This window comes from Ichthyophthirius multifiliis (assembly GCF_000220395.1).
Source record: "Ichthyophthirius multifiliis unplaced genomic scaffold scaff_1120509251309, whole genome shotgun sequence".
NCBI lineage: Eukaryota > Ciliophora > Oligohymenophorea > Hymenostomatida > Ichthyophthirius > Ichthyophthirius multifiliis.
The window spans coordinates 7,992-26,181 of record NW_004086000.1 but is presented as its reverse complement, the minus strand read 5'-3'; the positions used below and the strand labels follow the sequence as shown (position 1 = coordinate 26,181).

The 18,190-nt window shown below is 16.9% G+C and overlaps 5 protein-coding genes across 5 annotated transcripts, besides 29 other annotated features; 2 read left to right on the top strand and 3 right to left on the bottom strand. All coding sequences in view use genetic code 6, as the record gives it.

Annotated features, from left to right (window-relative positions):
• IMG5_179350 (ser thr protein phosphatase family protein, putative) lies at window positions 1-1,238 on the bottom strand. The gene is made up of 3 exons (XM_004027575.1): window positions 574-1,238; window positions 351-500; window positions 1-288 (listed from the first exon to the last, which is right to left on the bottom strand). The coding sequence occupies exons 1-3, from the start codon at window positions 1,171-1,173 to the stop codon at window positions 115-117; spliced, it is 924 nt and encodes a 307-aa protein (XP_004027624.1). The 5' UTR covers window positions 1,174-1,238; the 3' UTR covers window positions 1-114.
• Window positions 299-333: a microsatellite.
• A 27-nt stretch (window positions 1,239-1,265) lies between the features above and the next one.
• Window positions 1,266-1,307: a microsatellite.
• A 464-nt stretch (window positions 1,308-1,771) lies between these two features.
• Window positions 1,772-1,809: a microsatellite.
• A 355-nt stretch (window positions 1,810-2,164) lies between these two features.
• Window positions 2,165-2,204: a microsatellite.
• Window positions 2,171-2,212: a microsatellite.
• A 111-nt stretch (window positions 2,213-2,323) lies between these two features.
• Window positions 2,324-2,413: a microsatellite.
• A 1,021-nt stretch (window positions 2,414-3,434) lies between these two features.
• Window positions 3,435-3,491: a microsatellite.
• Window positions 3,480-3,519: a microsatellite.
• Window positions 3,520-3,592: 73 nt separating this feature from the next.
• Window positions 3,593-3,645: a microsatellite.
• A 54-nt stretch (window positions 3,646-3,699) lies between these two features.
• On the bottom strand, window positions 3,700-4,512 carry IMG5_179340 (scramblase family protein, putative; the record flags this gene model as incomplete). Its single annotated transcript, XM_004027574.1, has 1 exon — window positions 3,700-4,512. One exon carries the CDS (start codon window positions 4,510-4,512, stop codon window positions 3,700-3,702), a length of 813 nt encoding a protein of 270 aa, XP_004027623.1.
• A 247-nt stretch (window positions 4,513-4,759) lies between these two features.
• Window positions 4,760-4,813: a microsatellite.
• Window positions 4,770-4,817: a microsatellite.
• A 23-nt stretch (window positions 4,818-4,840) lies between these two features.
• Window positions 4,841-4,873: a microsatellite.
• Window positions 4,874-4,894: 21 nt separating this feature from the next.
• Window positions 4,895-4,937: a microsatellite.
• A 638-nt stretch (window positions 4,938-5,575) lies between these two features.
• Window positions 5,576-5,610: a microsatellite.
• A 7-nt stretch (window positions 5,611-5,617) lies between these two features.
• On the top strand, window positions 5,618-5,986 carry IMG5_179330 (protein kinase domain protein; the record flags this gene model as incomplete). Its single annotated transcript, XM_004027573.1, has 2 exons — window positions 5,618-5,899; window positions 5,945-5,986. 2 exons carry the CDS (start codon window positions 5,618-5,620, stop codon window positions 5,984-5,986), a joined length of 324 nt encoding a protein of 107 aa, XP_004027622.1.
• A 271-nt stretch (window positions 5,987-6,257) lies between these two features.
• On the top strand, window positions 6,258-7,513 carry IMG5_179320 (protein kinase, putative; the record flags this gene model as incomplete). Its single annotated transcript, XM_004027572.1, has 3 exons — window positions 6,258-6,476; window positions 6,545-6,632; window positions 7,455-7,513. The coding sequence occupies 3 exons, from the start codon at window positions 6,258-6,260 to the stop codon at window positions 7,511-7,513; spliced, it is 366 nt and encodes a 121-aa protein (XP_004027621.1).
• Window positions 6,478-6,539: a microsatellite.
• A 1,222-nt stretch (window positions 7,514-8,735) lies between the features above and the next one.
• Window positions 8,736-8,766: a microsatellite.
• Window positions 8,767-9,164: 398 nt separating this feature from the next.
• Window positions 9,165-9,242: a microsatellite.
• Window positions 9,167-9,219: a microsatellite.
• Window positions 9,243-9,342: 100 nt separating the features above from the next.
• Window positions 9,343-9,410: a microsatellite.
• IMG5_179310 (hypothetical protein) lies at window positions 9,411-12,926 on the bottom strand (the record flags this gene model as incomplete). Its single annotated transcript, XM_004027571.1, has 6 exons — window positions 9,411-9,505; window positions 9,865-10,021; window positions 10,160-10,283; window positions 11,569-11,731; window positions 12,376-12,683; window positions 12,739-12,926. 6 exons carry the CDS (start codon window positions 12,924-12,926, stop codon window positions 9,411-9,413), a joined length of 1,035 nt encoding a protein of 344 aa, XP_004027620.1.
• Window positions 11,471-11,548: a microsatellite.
• Window positions 12,297-12,342: a microsatellite.
• Window positions 12,927-13,109: 183 nt separating the features above from the next.
• Window positions 13,110-13,166: a microsatellite.
• Window positions 13,167-13,188: 22 nt separating this feature from the next.
• Window positions 13,189-13,237: a microsatellite.
• Window positions 13,238-13,301: 64 nt separating this feature from the next.
• Window positions 13,302-13,353: a microsatellite.
• A 607-nt stretch (window positions 13,354-13,960) lies between these two features.
• Window positions 13,961-13,990: a microsatellite.
• A 28-nt stretch (window positions 13,991-14,018) lies between these two features.
• Window positions 14,019-14,055: a microsatellite.
• Window positions 14,056-15,378: 1,323 nt separating this feature from the next.
• Window positions 15,379-15,432: a microsatellite.
• A 341-nt stretch (window positions 15,433-15,773) lies between these two features.
• Window positions 15,774-15,811: a microsatellite.
• A 709-nt stretch (window positions 15,812-16,520) lies between these two features.
• Window positions 16,521-16,550: a microsatellite.
• Window positions 16,551-18,190: the final 1,640 nt, after the last annotated feature.

The following is an 18,190-nucleotide window of genomic DNA, read 5'->3' as shown; positions in this document are numbered from 1 at the left end:
GATATATATTAAATATATAATATTTTTATTTAAAGCATATATAAATATATATATTTTTCATATTATATATTTTATTTTTTAATAACAAATTTTTGTTTCGTTAAAAAACAAATTTCAAAGGAAATAAGGTAAAGCTTTTCTTGGAGGAACAGCCTAACTAGATTATTCAACTTCAGTAAAAATAATAAATTCTCTTTCTAAATTTTCATCTAATTTAAGTATAGAAGCTTTATTACCCATTCTATAACAATAATTAGGAGCACTCCAAACAGTACAGAGATTTTTTTACTATAAATAAATATATATATATATATATATATATATATATATATAAAACTAAAAAAAATTACTTCAAACCAATATAAATATCCTTCATGAGCTAATTAATGTGCTCTACAAATCAATTTAAAATCATTAATATGATTAAAATCGCTAACTACTTTATCTCCAAAAAGCCAACCAGCTCCTCTACTATTAATAGCCCAAGTTGAAACATCATCCTTTATTTTTTAAATTAAAAAAAAATATATAAAAATATAAATATAAATATAAATAATCTAATTAATCTATTACAGGATCTGACCATAATAAATCTGTAAAAGCACCTTCTAAAGGAATTTCCTATTTTCTATGAATAGTTCTTATTTAATCTACAGTTTTAATATCTGGAGATAGTCCCCCATGTACACAGAAAATTTCTCCATCAACGATAGCTCCTAAAGGTAAATAATCAAAAACTTCACAAAAGTAATGCCAAGGATTTATGTTTCCATATTTTCTTTATACTTCATCATAAAATCCGTATGCCTAAGTAGTTTATCGAGATTCATGGTTTCCTCTTAATAATGTAATGCATTCAGGATATCTTGCTTTTAAACATATTAAGTATTCTATTGTTTCAACAGAGTTATGTCCTCTATCTACAAAATCTCCTATAAATATATAACGGCTATTAGGTATTTCTCCTCCTTTTTAAAATAACTCTAGAACATCGAAAAATTAACCGTGTACATCTCCGCATATGTTCACAGGAGAGTTAACAGGTTAAACGTTTGATTCCTCAGCTAATAATTCTTTTACTCTCTCGCATATGAGACGCAATTGTCGCTCGGGTATACAATATTTGGAGTTTGCTAGCTTTTCTAAATGTTGGTCAATATCTAAATCAGACATTTTGTGCTTTACTTTTTTCTTTCTTTTTTTGCTTTTTTTTAAATTATTTTTTATTTTTATATATTAATTTATAATATTTATTTTTTTTCCTTTATTTAATTATTTTTTTAAATATATTTATTTTTCTTTTAAATTTTATATAGTAAAATAAATTTTTTTTGAATAAATATTATTTTAATTTTATATTTAAATAGATATATAAATTTTATTTCAATATTAAAAAAAAAAAACAATATACATGAATATTAATATTATATATAATTTAATATTTTATTAATAAATATTTATGGATTTTTATTTATAAAATTTAAAATAAGTTTTTTAAAAATTTATAACCATATAATAATTTTTTCATTAAAAATAAATATCCTGAGAAATTATTGTACAAAAAATATAATAAATTTCTATATTTACGTATTTTTATTTTTTATAAATTAAATACCATAAAAATATATTAAACTATAATAAAATTATTATTTAAAAAATTGATATAAATTAAGTTTATATTAAATAAAATGATATAAAATAATTAAATTAATTTTTTTTAAAGATATTATATAATATATAAATATTTAATTATATAAATTATTTTAAAAATTATATTAATATTAATATATTAATATCAATATTTTAATAAAAAAAATATTTTAAATTAAAACGAAAAAAAATATATTATAAATAATATGAACTATCGAAAAAAATATAAAATATAAATTTATTTCTGAAAAAAAAAAAATTAATAACTAATATGTCAAAGCATAATAATACCCACCCATTCCACAATATCCTATAGAATATTGAAATTAAATCAAAGCAAACCCAATAACAAAAATAAATAATAGTATTCATATTCATTATCTAAAATGCATGTTTTTAACTTCCATAATGATATTATCATTATTTCTAAAATTATATGTTTGTCCAAAAATTTAATTTTCAGGCATTTAGAAAAAATATAATTCACTACAAATAGGGTACTAGACCTAACATCAAAATTATTATATATTAAAAAATTATATATAAAAAAATTACATATAAATGCCTTATTTATTGAATAAAATTGTCTATATTTATTCCTTATAAAAATATAGATCTTTTGAATGAAAAAAAAATATTAACACTCATAAAAAAATAATGAATGCATTTAAGTTTAAAAATTATTTCATAATTAAATATATAAAAAATAATGCATTTATTTAAATAAATTAAAAAATATTTACATATTAAATAAATGTAAAAATATGTAAATAAATTTTATATAATTTAATTTTAATTTTATAATAATTAATATTTGAATTATTTTTATTTATTAATATATATATATATATAAAAAAATAAAAAATAAAAAATTAAATTGTTATATATTTTTTATAATTTATATTATTATTTTTTATCTTCTATAATAAAAAATAATTAAGTAATTGTAAATATAAATTTTACTTTCAAAAGCATAGTAAATAATAATTCATCAAACAAAAAATTAAAAATAAATTATTACTAAATATTTATTTTAAAAAAAAATATATAAATATAAATAATAATTTAATTTGTATCTATAATAATAATTATTAATATATTATAATAATTTTATTTAAAAAATAATAAAAGATCAAATTTATTTAAAAATATTTTTTATATATTAAACATGTTTTTAATAAACTCAATTTTCAAAAATAACATTATGCCCAAATCCTCACTCATATTTTCATAACGAAAACATATTTTAAACAATATATATAATATTATAAATATTTTATATAAAAAATTCCAAATATAGAATTTTTATAAAATTTCTTTTTTTCTATTATTTTTAATTTTTTAAATATCTAATAAATATATATTTTATATATAAAAAAAAAAAAATTAATATATATATATATATATATTTAAAATTTATTTTTTTAAAACAAAAAAATAGAATAAAATCTATTATTTGTAATATATATAATTTTATCTGATTAAATATATAATAATTTTTAATTTTAAAATAATATAATTAAATTTTTATGATATTAATAATATTTTTTTTTTATTTAAGCAAAATATTTATTTAAATAAGTATAAGAATATATATCGTATTAAATAATTTTATTATATAATTTATTAATTTAATGAAATTATACATATATCTATTTTCAAATTATATTTCATTATATTTTAACAATATAATATATATATATTTTTTTTTTATTAGAAAAATATATAATAATATTTTTATGTTAACAAATTTATAATAAAAGAAATAATAGTCTATATTTATTTTATTTTAATAAATAATAATAATATATTATATTATTAAATAAAATTATATATATATTCATATTTATATATATATATATATATATAATTATTTTTATACCTATTTTTTTTCATATTTTAACATATATTTAAATATATTTATTTTATTAAAATTTTTTTTTTTAATTATTATATAATTTATAATTTAATATTTTATATTTATATAAATTAATTTATATATAATAAAATACATTTTTTAATATTAAAAATCAATAACTATTTATTTCTTCAATCATCTACTCTATTTCTATTTTAATTATTTTCTTCGAAATACATAAAATCTAAAAATAAAGTTGCTGATAATATAAGTGCTTTATCTTCTGCTGAAGCATCTGTAGGAAATTATACTTAAAAATTCGAAGTATCTGATATATAAGATATTAAACAATCAGCTGTAGTTTTAGTGATTTAAGAAATTATATTTCCATCTGGTCCTTTTAGTTCTAAATTTACAGTTTAACAGCTGTCACATGGTAATGCTTTACAGCAAATACCTGCTTGACAGATATTACCTTCAATTTAATATTTCAGATTTCCTTGTGCATCTTATATATCCACACCTAGACTACAAACTAAGCATGGACTAAAAATCCTACCAATAACACCATTTTATGAACTACCGTTTTCCACTATATTAACATCTAAAATAGGTCTATTTAAACAACAGCAAGTACATTTAAAAGGTCTTTCAAGAATCATAAACATAGATTTTTCAAAGCCTACTTAGCCTACTTGACCTAAATTATTACTAACTTGCATTTAGAAAGGACGACAGTCTCCAGGAAGAAAATTTCGAACACAACAATTACTTATTTCTTTACATTTAAATAATGGAAACTGACCTATTTTTACTCCATTGGAGTCTATGGCAAATACTTTGTAAACGTTTGGAAAATCACAACCTAATAAGACCTCTAAAGCCTCAAATTTTTATTTCACAAATATTCCTTAAAGACCATTAAGAATTTAGAGACCAGATTGGGATAATACATATGAAACATTTTATGTTGGGAATTAATTTTCATTACAATCATCAGACATATTTTATTTTAATATATTTGTATTATGGATATTTAAAAAAAAGAAAATTACCAAAAAAATAAATTTTAAAATAAATAAAAAAAAAATATTTTTATTTTATATATAGTTACAAATAATTATTTATATATGGCAACCAATTTTATCGAAAACTATATATATATAAAGAAAAATGAGAAAATAGTATATTTTAATTTGATTTAATTTATTAAAAATAGTAAAAAAAAAAAAATTGAAATTATAATATAAGTTAATTTATATATATTTATTTTTATACTTATATTATATTTATATTTTAATTTATTTTTTTAAATCAATAAATATATAATAAAAAATTTTAAAGATAAAATGTTTAAAATAAAATAAATTATTAAAATAAAAGAATATATAAATTATTAAAATTAATATAATTTTAATAATAATATAAAAAATATAAATTTATATATTATTTAATTATTATTAATTTTTAAAAAAAATTATATTTAAAAATATTTTTTATATTATTATAATTAAATAATATATAAAATTTATATATTTTTTATGATATATATTATTTTTTTATTAATTATTAAATTATTTTATATTATTCTATAATTTAATTTTTTTAATTTTTAATATTTAATAAAAAATATTATATATATATATATATAAATCAATTTTTTAACTTTTTTATTCCTTATTAATATTAACCACAAATAAAAAAATGTTTAATTATTAACTAAAATCTTATCTATAAATAAAATTTCTTTTTAGTATTAATTTTTTCTTATTTTAATCTCATATAATCTAACATAATGAATAAATAAAAAAAAATATTTAAATTCTAATTTTTTTTCATTCCTATAATAATGGAAATAAAAAATTCTTTAATATTTTTATTTATTTTTTTAAATTTTTTATATCATATATAAATATTAAAAGATTTTTTTAAAAAAAAAATTATAAATTTTACAAATATATATATATTAAAAAGTAAAATATTAAAACTATATAAACACATTTTTTAATATAATTTATTTTTAATACATAATTTTTGTAAAAATAAATAAAATAAAAATAATTATATAAAATTAAATAAAAAAAAAATTAAATAAACAAAAATAATAAAATGGACAAAAGTTGGACATAAAAGCAAGTAGGATAATTCATAATACACAACACTGTGTTAGGTAAAGGTCAATATGCTACAGTATATTAGGCCTTTTTATAAAACGGTACTCCAGTTGCTGCCAAAACAATCATAAAGGACTAAATACTTTAATCATGTTAAGGCGATTAATAACTATATGATAAATAAGTTGAATAAATACGACGCTAAATTGGTATATAAAGAAAAGTTAAGCATCCTTTTATAATAGATTTTTATGATGTAAAAGAAACTCCAAAAAATGTAAAATAATATATATATATATATATAATATTTATATTAAATTAGATATTATTTTTTCTTAGAATATTGCGATGGAGGGGATCTTGAGCAATATTTAAAAGAACATAAATAAATATCTGAAACTGAGGTTTTAGATTTTTTTCGTTAAATAGTAGATGCCTTCTAACTTTTGACTAAAAAAAATATAGTCCATAGAGATTTAAAACCTGCGAATATTTTATTAAAAAATAATTAATTAAAACTTGCTGATTTCGGTTTTGCAAAAGAAGTTAATTAGAACTAAACTAAAAATACAGTAGTTGGAACTCCAATATTTATGTGTCCATAAGCTCTTTAATTTCATGGCGAATATAATTTAATGAAAGGTGATGTCTGGAGTGCTGGTGTTTGCCTTTATTATATGCTTTATTAATGTTTTCCCTTCTATGCTGATAATGTTGATTAGTTATATGATAATGTCATGAGAAAATAATTAGATCTTAATCCTAATCTAAATGTAAAAAGATCAGAGGCTGTAAAAGATTTATTAAAACACATGCTTGAAAAAGATGAGAATAAAAGATATGATTGGAATTAAGTATATATACTTAATATTTATATATATATATATATATATATATATATATATATATATATATATTTTAGGTAGCATAGCATGTTTGTATTTCTGGCAAGAATAATAATTAAAATCCTTTAATAAATAGTGTGAATACTAATTAAATTATTAATATAAGTAATTATGATCCACAGTTGAATTAAATAGAAATATAAGAAGTAAATCTTCCTTAAATTGAAAATCTGGCTAGTTTAAACTAAAACGATAATGACGTTTCAATATAGAATTCACCATATTATTAAATACAATTTGCAAATATGTTCAAATAAAAAGTAATAAGAATAGTTCATAATACATATAGATTATTAACTCAATTCAGTTTAATCTACAGAACTATATGGAAAGGAATTTAAGACGCAATTTTAAAACACGATATTCAGATGAAATAAAGCAATTAGACATCTTTAATAATTTTAATGTACTCTTTATTAATAAAAGAGAATAAAACTCTAAAAGAACTAGCTCTTAGTCCCCAAAAAAAAATTTCTGAAACTTTAAAAGAGCATAATATGCAATAAAATTTATCAGACGAAATACTTAAGTAATATTTTAATTCTTAATAATTCGAAAAATTCAATTAAAATGTAAAATTAACTTACGAATAAGATACAATGGTATCCATTAATAATTATTCTGATAATTTTAAGGATAATCTTAAAAATCTAAAATATAATAACTCTATTAATGAATAAAATTGCGAATAAATGATTTAATTATCATTTAATGTAATCTCTTAAGATATTTTAAACCTTTTCCACCATACTAATAGGATTAATTTAAGTCTTATTGTTTATATGTTCTTTTTAGCCTAGAAAGAAATTTAACTTATTAATTATTTGAAGTCAGATAATAATTATGACACTTTTATTTAAATGTTAGAGTCTCTTACTTTTTTGAATGAAGAAAAACTTAAATAAAAAATCAGTTCTTTAATTTAAGAATTTAATTAATAAGAAGAAGATGATAATGATGAAGACGATAATTAAGATGATGATTGAAAACAAAAAAAGTACAAAAATAATATATATATAATATAATATTTATATATATTTTATATTACCTAAATTAAACAAAAAAAATATTAATAAATTATAATAAAATGAAAAGATAAATTTACATATATATATAATTAAATCATTTTAAATTTTTTTATTTAACATTATATAAATATCCACCACCAGTTCTTTTTTTTAAGTATTACTTCTTTTTTTGTTTTATTATTAAATTTCATTCTTTTTAAGAACTTAAAGTTAATTTTCTCTTAAAACTTCATTTTTCTCTTTTTTTTAATTATCTCATCATCATTATCTTCTTTTTTATCTTCAATTTTTTTCTAAACTATACTATTCCAAACATCTCCAATTAGAATTTTACCATTTTCAACCCTCATATCTTAAAACATGCACCAACATTCAATTAAATCCGGTCTAGAATCATATTATAGGAACATACTCTCAATAAAAAGTCTATATCCTTAATATTTCTCCTCCACTAAATCTAAAAATGAGCTCAATTTTTTATTTTATTTAAAAAAATTTTCTATTTTGTTTACATCACTAATATCTTATAAACATGCGCATTCTAATAAAATCATCCCTAATGTAAAAACGCCAGCCTTTTTTTTCTAATAGTTTTTATTTAAATGTTGAGGCAATTATTCGCCTCTTAATTCTAAGTCTTCTATTAATTCGGGGGCCATATATTCTGTATTTAACCATATATTATTATCACTTCTACCCATTCCGCCTACTATATAAACTAATTCGGAATCTGTAAATATATTTGTGGGTTTTAAATTTAGCAAAATTATATCATTTGATTCCAAATGGGTTAATACTTTCAATAATTATCCTGTTAAATCTAATATTTCGGATTATGTAAAGTGTTGTTTTCGTGCTCGACGGGCTTGAATGCAAAAATCTAATGTTTTGCGATAAAAATGACGCAAAACTAATAAACTGCGGGTTTTTTTATCATATTAGTAGTCATAATATTTCATTATATTGGGTAATGTATATATGTTTGAGCTTGTTATTTTATTATATTCGGTAAATAAATAAAATAGTTCAGATTCACTTTCGATTAATATCTATTCTAAAATTACATTTGGATTATCAAATGTCTAAAAATAAGATGAAATTCCATCTTAAAAAGACGGTTTTTCATTATAATCAAATTTTAAATCGTTTATTTTGTATTTTAATTGAGATGACATACTTTTTCTTTTTTTCTTCTTTTTTTCTTTTTTTTTGCTTTCTTATTTAACGAGATTTTAATTTTAAATAATGCTGTATTTTTGTTTGTTTATTTGAATAAATTAAAAAATACAATTTTTTGAAAAAAAAAAATGTTTATATAGAATTTTTTATGATATTTTATCTTTTTATTTTCTTTGTTTTTTTTTAATTAAGAAAACATATAAAAATTTAATTAATTTTATATGTTTTTATTTAATATAAAAATAAATTATTAAAAATTTCTTTTTATATACCTGATATAAAATTATATATGAATATATATATGTTTCACTTTTTAGAATTTTAGAAATAAAAAAATTAGGCAATGATTGATTTATTCCATATATTTACTTTTTTCGATTAGGTTTTTAAAAATAATTAAAGTTTAGGAATAAATAATAATAGTTTTCATAAATATATATATAAATATATATATATATATATATATATATATTATATATATATATTTTAAAATATAATTTAAAAATATCTTTAATCTCTTAATATTTTATTTTATTTTATTTTAATTTAATAAAATAAAATACAAAAATTTAAAAACAAAATTAAATAAAAAATACAACTAATTTATTTATAATAAATAAAAAAAGCTTAATAAAATTAAAAATATATATATAATATAAAAAAAAATAATAAATATTCAAATTTCTAATAAAGAGTCTTCCTCATATAAAGTAAAAGCCAATTAAACAATAATTGGTCCACATTTAGGGCATTAATTAGCAATAAGTTCATCTAATTTATTTTACAATTGCTTAAGTTTATTCAAATCTTAATTTTTTTATTTTTTTTATTATTATCATAATAGAAATCCACAATCCCACTCAAATCCTTATAATTAGTTTAACCTATTAATTATTAAATTTCTTTATTTATATACCCAATTTACTCAAGAGTATTTTTATCGAAAATTTACTACTAATTAATATAATTAATAAGACAATTTTTATGGAAAAAATGCTTGCAATTAAATACATAGTAATCTTAAATAAAAAGGATATTTTTGCATTCAGAACAATTAGTTTTCGAATTAACTTCTAGAAATTTAAATTAATTTTTATTATAGTCTTATTTTAATTATTCTAGATTATTACTTATACAATCTAATTCTTCTTTCATTTCTTTTATATTTTATTAATATCCTTTTAAACTTTCTTCTAGTTTTCCGTTTAATTATGATAAAGGCATATCGTTATTAAATAAAGGAATTAAATCTTCGAATTTTACATTATCAGTTTATTAAAGTATTTTCTATTTTTTATTTATAAATTTGATTTTTTTTATTTTTTTTTACTTTATATTTCTTCCATAGCTCCTTCAGGATTTTTTTCATATAATAATTAATTATCTATAGTTTTTTTTTTTAATTATATGTTTATATATTATTACTTTCATCCATGTTAAATGTGTATTTATACATTTTTATTCTTAAATTAAAGCATACTTTTTAGCTATATCAATCATATTATATTAAAGAGCAGTTTCTACAGCTTCGTCATAAAATCCCATAATACTATAATTTAAAAAATAATATATTATATAATATACATAAAATTTACGAATATAAAGAAATTAAAGCGCTATGTTTTTTGTTTGAAATTGCTAATCTAAATGCAAAATTTATATCAAAAAAGGGGCTTCCTCCCATACTTTTTTTTCTTATTCTACAATATAACTAGTAAATTTATTAGTATCAGGATTATTTACAAGGAAAAACAAATATATATTATTCAAAACAAGATCCGAAGATTTTTTATGGCAAATACAATATTCTAAAAACTCAAAAACGACCTTAAATTACTCTGATTTCGGTTCTATTTCCATTAAACTACTCGCGATTTTCGAAGAGTCGAAATTTGGTATATTTTTAACTAATAAATCAATGAAAAGTTCAGGTTTTTTCTTCATTAGAATGGATGAAAACTTATATGCAAAATGCCTAATGTTTTTCTCGTTTTTTGGATTATTTTAAACTTCGTTTTTCATTACTTAAATTGCCTTTTCGATTTTATTATCATAAATATAATTTAAAAGCACAAGCTAATAATTATTTTAAAGTATAGCAAAATTAATTGTTTATTCAATTTATGCATATGAGTTTAATATTTCATATATATAATTCTCATCTATTAAATCTATTTATTATCCAATAAAAATATTCAGGTCTTTCTACACATCCCTTATTTCTTATTATCTATTTTAAAAATTTTCTTTTAATTGTTAAGGATTAATACTTTTATTTGTCATATCCATTTTACATTTCTATTGTATGAACACTAATTTATGTACCCAATATTCTAATATCCAACTTAAAAGTACACTTTAATGAAACTTCTCCATTTATAATTAAAATTTTACCATGTAAAGATTTATATAGGTATATAATCCATCCTTTACTCTAATATCATTTTTCTAAAATTTCACAAAAATATCCTCTAAACTTAAACTACTATCAAAATATACCTCAGCAGCTCTAATATAATTATTTTATTCGAAAAGCTAATCACCATATTTAATGCTAACCATCCCTAAATATTCATTTCTATCTTTTTTACATATATTATAAGCAGTTTGGAAATCTCCTTAATATAAATACATTCTCCAAGCTTCTTTAAGTTCGTCATTTATACATAATTTTATTATTTATTTTTTTGAATAAATCCAAAATGAATTGTTTTCCCTAATTATATTTAAAATTAAATATATATTTAATTTATGTATATATATATATATATATATATATATATATATATATATATATATATATATATATCATATTAAATTTTTATACTATTTACATGTCATTAATTATTCCTAAAACTTAACCCATTTAAGATAAATCTTTATAAAATACTACTTATTCTGTAATTTAAGACATAACTGTTACTGAATCACTATTTAAAATAACATAATGGAAAAGTGTGATTCCTATTCCTAAAGGAGAACTTTCTAATTTTACATCTTATTTTTAATTTGGTTATTTTGCAAATTTAAAAAACTTTATGTTTCTATGAAAGTTTTCATCAATTTTCATTTCTTCAGGGAACGTATAATATGATAAATTATTTCCATTAGTATAAATAAGACTTTTGGCTCTTTATTCATTATAATCAAAACTGACATCAATAAAACATTAATGACCGGAATGTGTTGGAGTTCCATTGTTTAATATTTTATTATTATTATAAGAAAGTAAAAGGTCATCTAAAACAATTTATTTTCCTAAACCTTAAACTGATTAGAATAAAAAATAAATTTACATTCCTGTACATATAAATATCATAGTTGCTTAGGTTTCCCTTTCATATTTAATATTAATTATTTTTATATTTTAGATGCTATCCCTTTTTCCAGAATCGATTTTTAAAACTAATTCAGCTTTTGTATCTTAAAATATTTTCAAAGTCTCATTATATATTATTTATGAACTATAAATTTCATTTTTTTCATTTCCGCATAAAAAATATTTGCTTTAAAATCTATTTATATTATTTATATATATAAAATAAATAAAAATAAAAATAATTATATAATATATATATATATATATATATATATATAAAAATATATATTTTTAAAAAAAAACTGATTTTATTATTAATAACGATCATCAAAGCTAATAGCTCTCATAATAATTTATTTAAATTCAGCCATATGTATAACTTCTGTAGAATCGTAATGTAAATAATAATTATCGCCGTAATTATTTGTAATAATACAATGATTACCTTCTGTATCTTGGAATATTTTTTCTATTTATTTTTATTTTATTTTTTCTTCTTTTCGATCGTCTTGCATCTTTTTTAACATTCCAAAAGGTATTATTTTACCACCTACATTTGCTATTTTTCCTCCTAAAGATCTATCGTCCTTTATTTTAGGAATTTTTAATTGCTCATATACACTTAATCCTCTATTTTAATTATTTTTATTATTTCTTTTTAGGTAAAAAATAAATAAAATAATACACGTCGAATTTCCATCTTATTAATTAATTTTCTTCGGTTATTGCTATTATGGTTTTACGAGATAAACTCAAAAACATTATTGGAAGTTAAAAATTATATAAAACGACATTTTTTATTTCGAAAAGAGAACTATAATCATCTACTGGCTCTTCAAAACCATATAATTCATCTTAATCTTTATTATCCATAAAATCATTTTATAAATTGGATGAAATTTAAATGCGTTAATTACTATCAAGAAATGACATATAAATATTAATTTTAATTTATTTTTATTTTGAAAATATATTTTAATGAAGATTTATTTTATATATTATTTATATATTTTTATATTTAATATTAAATTAAATAATAATTATTTTAATGCTTATTATATATGTATTAATATATAAATATATATATAAATATATATATATATATATATATATTTCTGTTTTTATTTTATATTTCTATATATAAATTTTTTATACATATATTTTTTTAATATAAATTTTTATATTTAATACTTATACTATTTTATCAAATTTATATTTTTTTATTGAAAATAAAAATTAATAAAATAGATTTTTTATTTTTTAAAATAATTATGAATTTTTTAATTATTTAAAAATTTATTTATATTTGGCTTATATCTTTTATTAATTAATAAAAAAAAATATATTTTAAAAGATATTTTTTAATATAAGAGAATAAAATTATTTTTATTAATAAAATTGTTGAAAAAAATGTAAATTATTAATAATAATTATGGATTTTATTTTCTTATACTATTTTATCAATTTTTTTTTTTTTTTGTATAAAAATTTAAAATAGAATTTTTTAAAATAATTATGATTTTTAATTATTTAAAATTTATTTATATTTGGCTTATATCTTTTATTAATTAATTTAGATAAATATAAGAGAATAAATAAATTGTTGAAAAAAATGTAAATTATTAATAATAATTATGGATTTTATTTTTTTAATTTGATTTTTAATATAATTTATATACTTTAACAAAGTAAATTCTTAAAGAAATAAATATAATAATCTATATTACTTTTAAATATTTTTAAAAAATAATAAAACTTAAAAAACTTAAAAAAAAGATTTTTGACAATAATTTTTTTTTTTTATATATTTTAAAAAATTAATTTGTCAAATTTTTTTATTTTTATTTTTATATGCATTAACTAATTTATTAATCATTAATCATATACATTATATAATTTTATTAATAAAAATAAATTATATAAAATAATTTATATAATTTCTAATTTTATTAACAAAGAGCATAAAAAAAAATATAAATTAAAAAAAGTTTAATATTAAAAATTCTATTTCAATAAATTAATAAAAAAAAAAAAAAAATATGAAAAATAAAATTAAAATATATAAATTATAATAATTATAAAAATAATATAGAAATTAAGTTTTAAATTATATACTAATAATAATAAAAATAAAAAAATATGATTATAAACCCCTCAAATTACAGTAATACCATAACTTAACAAACTACTACAATATCCGAAGCTCTAAAATCTAATCGAAATTACTTAAAAAAACTAATTAAATAAGATAATTATAAAACTAGACGATAAAATAAACTTAAACGACTTCGAAAATGCCTACGCTTAAGATCGATATTCGAATTCTCCAGTATCTAAAATCAAATAAAACGAAGAAAATAATTTATAAAATCCTCCAACATTAAACTAAAAACAAACTTAAAATACAATTAAAATTAAGAAAAAAATAGAACATAAAAACATAAAGTCAAAATAATAATAATAATATAGATATAGAGAATTCTCCTAAGTTATCAGAAATAACATCTATTTTTTCAGATAATAATATTCGAAGAGCATTTATAAGAAAAGTATTAGGAATAATATTTACTTAATTATTAATTACAATGTCTATAATAGCATTAGCTGTATCTCAAGAAAAATACAGGGATTTCCAAAAAGATAATAAATGGATTTTAAGTATATGTATATTTTCAAATTTAGTAATATTATTCATACTTTACTGTTATCGAAATCATTGTAAATAAGTACCCAAAAACTACATCCTCCTCTTTATTTTTACACTCTCAGAAAGCTATTTATTAAGCTATGTATGTGGAATAGTTGAACCATATATAGTTTTATTAACCGCAGGACTAACTACTTTGATAGTCTTGCTTTTGACTCTTTATGCTTTTTTCACTAAGTACGATATTACGATTAAAATATCGATTTTTTTCTATCTTCCAATTGCTGTTATAGTTATTTTAATTTTTACAAATGGAAGAAATAGTAATATTGCTTAAATTATTGCTAGTTTAGCTATTATTGGACTTTTTTTGCTTTATTTGATATTTGATATTTAAAGACTTACATGTGAAAAATCAATTAAATATACAATGGATGATTATATAATTGCTGCTCTTGATATTTATATTGATATTATTATTATTTTTAAAGAATTGCTTTTTATTTTAAATAGATGATTAATTTTACTAAATTCTTTCATTTTGAATATTTTTTATATTTTAATTAAATAATTATAATAAAGAAATATTTTATTTAAAGTAAATTATAATTTATGAAATATTTAAATATATATATATAAAATTGTTTATATATATAAATATATATTTTTTATATCCAATATTTTTTGTATATTAATATATTTTTATTATTTATATCTTATTAAATTTTTATTATAAAAAAAATTATATTAGAAATATATTTTAATATTAAAAGATTATAGTTATATTTTTTATTTTATTTTTATAAATTCATATAAACATAATAAGTTTAAATATTTTTGTTAAAAAATAAAACTAAACTATTATAAATTAAATATATTATTCAAAATTAAAATAATAAAAGTAAATTATTTCATATAAATTTATTATTTAAAAAAAAAAAAATATTTAAAGATTTATAAAAAATTATAATATGTAAATATAATATATAATATAGATTTTTATATATTAAATATTTAATTATTTACATTTAAATAAGGATAATAATGTAATTAAAAAAATTCATTTATATAAGTATAAATAAATTTGGAAATTTATAAAAAATATGTAAATCTAATTTATATATATATATACGTATTTTTATTAATTAATAAATAAATAAAAAATATATATTAAATAATTAATTTTATATATAAAATATTTTAAATTACTTTTTTTTTAAAAAAAAAAACAAATCAAAACAAAAATAAACCATAAAAAATGTCATAATAATCCCTTCCGAATGGAATTCTTAGTTTTTAAGTATAAGAAGGTTCAAAAATAATATTTAATTCCCTTTTTGGAAAGCCATACCCATATGTGTATAAAACAAAAAAATCATATAAAAATATATAAAAAAAAAAAAACTTTAATAATAATAAAATATTAAATAAAGATAATTAGTAATTGCAGGTTCTTTATTTAGAACTGATATTTGTGAAAATTCGGAATAATTAACATGGAATAGTAATTTTTCATTTCCAATAAAAGATCTAAGCGAATCCGAATCATTATATATATGTATATTCGAAAAAAATAATTTATTTAATGATACATTAGCGGCTTAATAAAAATATAGGCTAATAGATATAATAACAAAATAAAAAGCATCAGAAGAAATATAATTAATGTCTAAAGATTGGCTTTAATAAAATGGTAATTTAAAAGTTTAATTTGAGTTTTTTAATTAAGATAATAAAATAATAATGAATCCAAATATTAAATATGCAAATTAATTAAATTATAAAGGAGTTCTTAAAATTAATATTTTAAGTGGATAAGGTATATATATATATTTATATATATATATATAGTTATATTTTATTTAAAATAGATCTTTTTGCCTTTAAAAATGTAAAAGAAGGTTATATTTATTTAGAACCAATATAAAAATCAACTAAATCTTTTTAATCTGCAAATACTTAAATTAATTATAAATTTTTAGTCGATACAAGCAATTTATAACGAAGAATTTTGTCTTTTGTTCTAAAAAATATAATTTCAAATACTGAAGATATTATAGGTGGCATTATCGATTTATAATTGGAAATATAAGAACTTATAGTTAATAAACCTACGTGTATAAATTAAACATTTCATGACGAAGTTGATTTAAATTAAAAAAAAGGAAGTCTTTTTATGTAATTGGTTTTTTTAAATAATTTTTTTACTTAAAAATACTAAGGAATTGTTAGTATTAAAATTTAAAAAATAGAGAATTAAAAACTAAAAAAATGCTTTTATGAAATTCTTACTGGTGATAAAAAATTCTAATTTGATAATTCTGGGCCTGTATTTGTTTGTAAAACCAATAATATTTTAGACTATATTGAAATTAATATATATGCGAATATTTCATTAGTTGAATATAAATAAAATACTAAAAAACATGCTTTACAAAATGTAAATATATATATGAAATAATTTACTTTATATAAATATATAATAATAAATTATAATTGCATTTATATATTTATAACATATTTATTTTTTTTAATAAAAAAAGGCTAATTAATCATAAACAATAAACTTTGCAGAAGTAGAATGGAAAGAAAATAAAAACGATTAAATAGAATTTTTTTCTAGTCATGAAGTAATATTTACAACAAACTAATTTTCTACAAAACTGCATTTATTATTAACATATAGAGCCGAAGAGTATTTTTATTTTTTTAAAAAAAAGAATAAAAATAACAAAATATATAATAGTAAATGGTCTAAAAATAAAAAAATAAAGTTCTAAGACTAAATAGAAACCAATAATTTAGATGAAGAAGAAGTCGAAAATGAAAGAACCAATTATTAAACAAAGCTAATAGATAACTAAAGCAAAGAATAAACAAACAAAAATCAATAAAACATATAAAAAAATAATAAAAAACCTTTAAAAAATTATAAACAACAATCTCTAAATTAAAGCTTACAGGAATAAACGTCTCAGACATAGGAAAAATAAGCATTTATGCTAAAATATCTTATAAAAACCTGCAATATATATCTAATATATGTACTAATTAATTCCTTTTGTAAATAGAAGGCTTTTAAAATATAATAACTCATATAAAATCAGAAGAAGAAGATAAATAACAAAACGACGAATTAACAATTGATTTCTACGATATATATATAAATAACGATAAAGACTAATAAAATTCATGTTTGTTTTCATTTAAAATAAGTCCTGTTCAATTATTATAAAATAACACTTATTTAAGAAAAGAATACTCATATATATAAAAAAATATAATTCTTTAGTAATAATATAGAACATATATGAAATAAATACTTATATAGAAATCTGTTTCTGCTGAAAATTATTTTAATGAAATTTGTTAAAATGCTAGTTTAGAGATTAATTATATATAAAACCAGTCTTTTTTTATAGAATAAAATGAAGGCTTTTTATTCATAAATTAAATTAAAGGAGAAGGCCTTTTTTACTTAAATTAATAA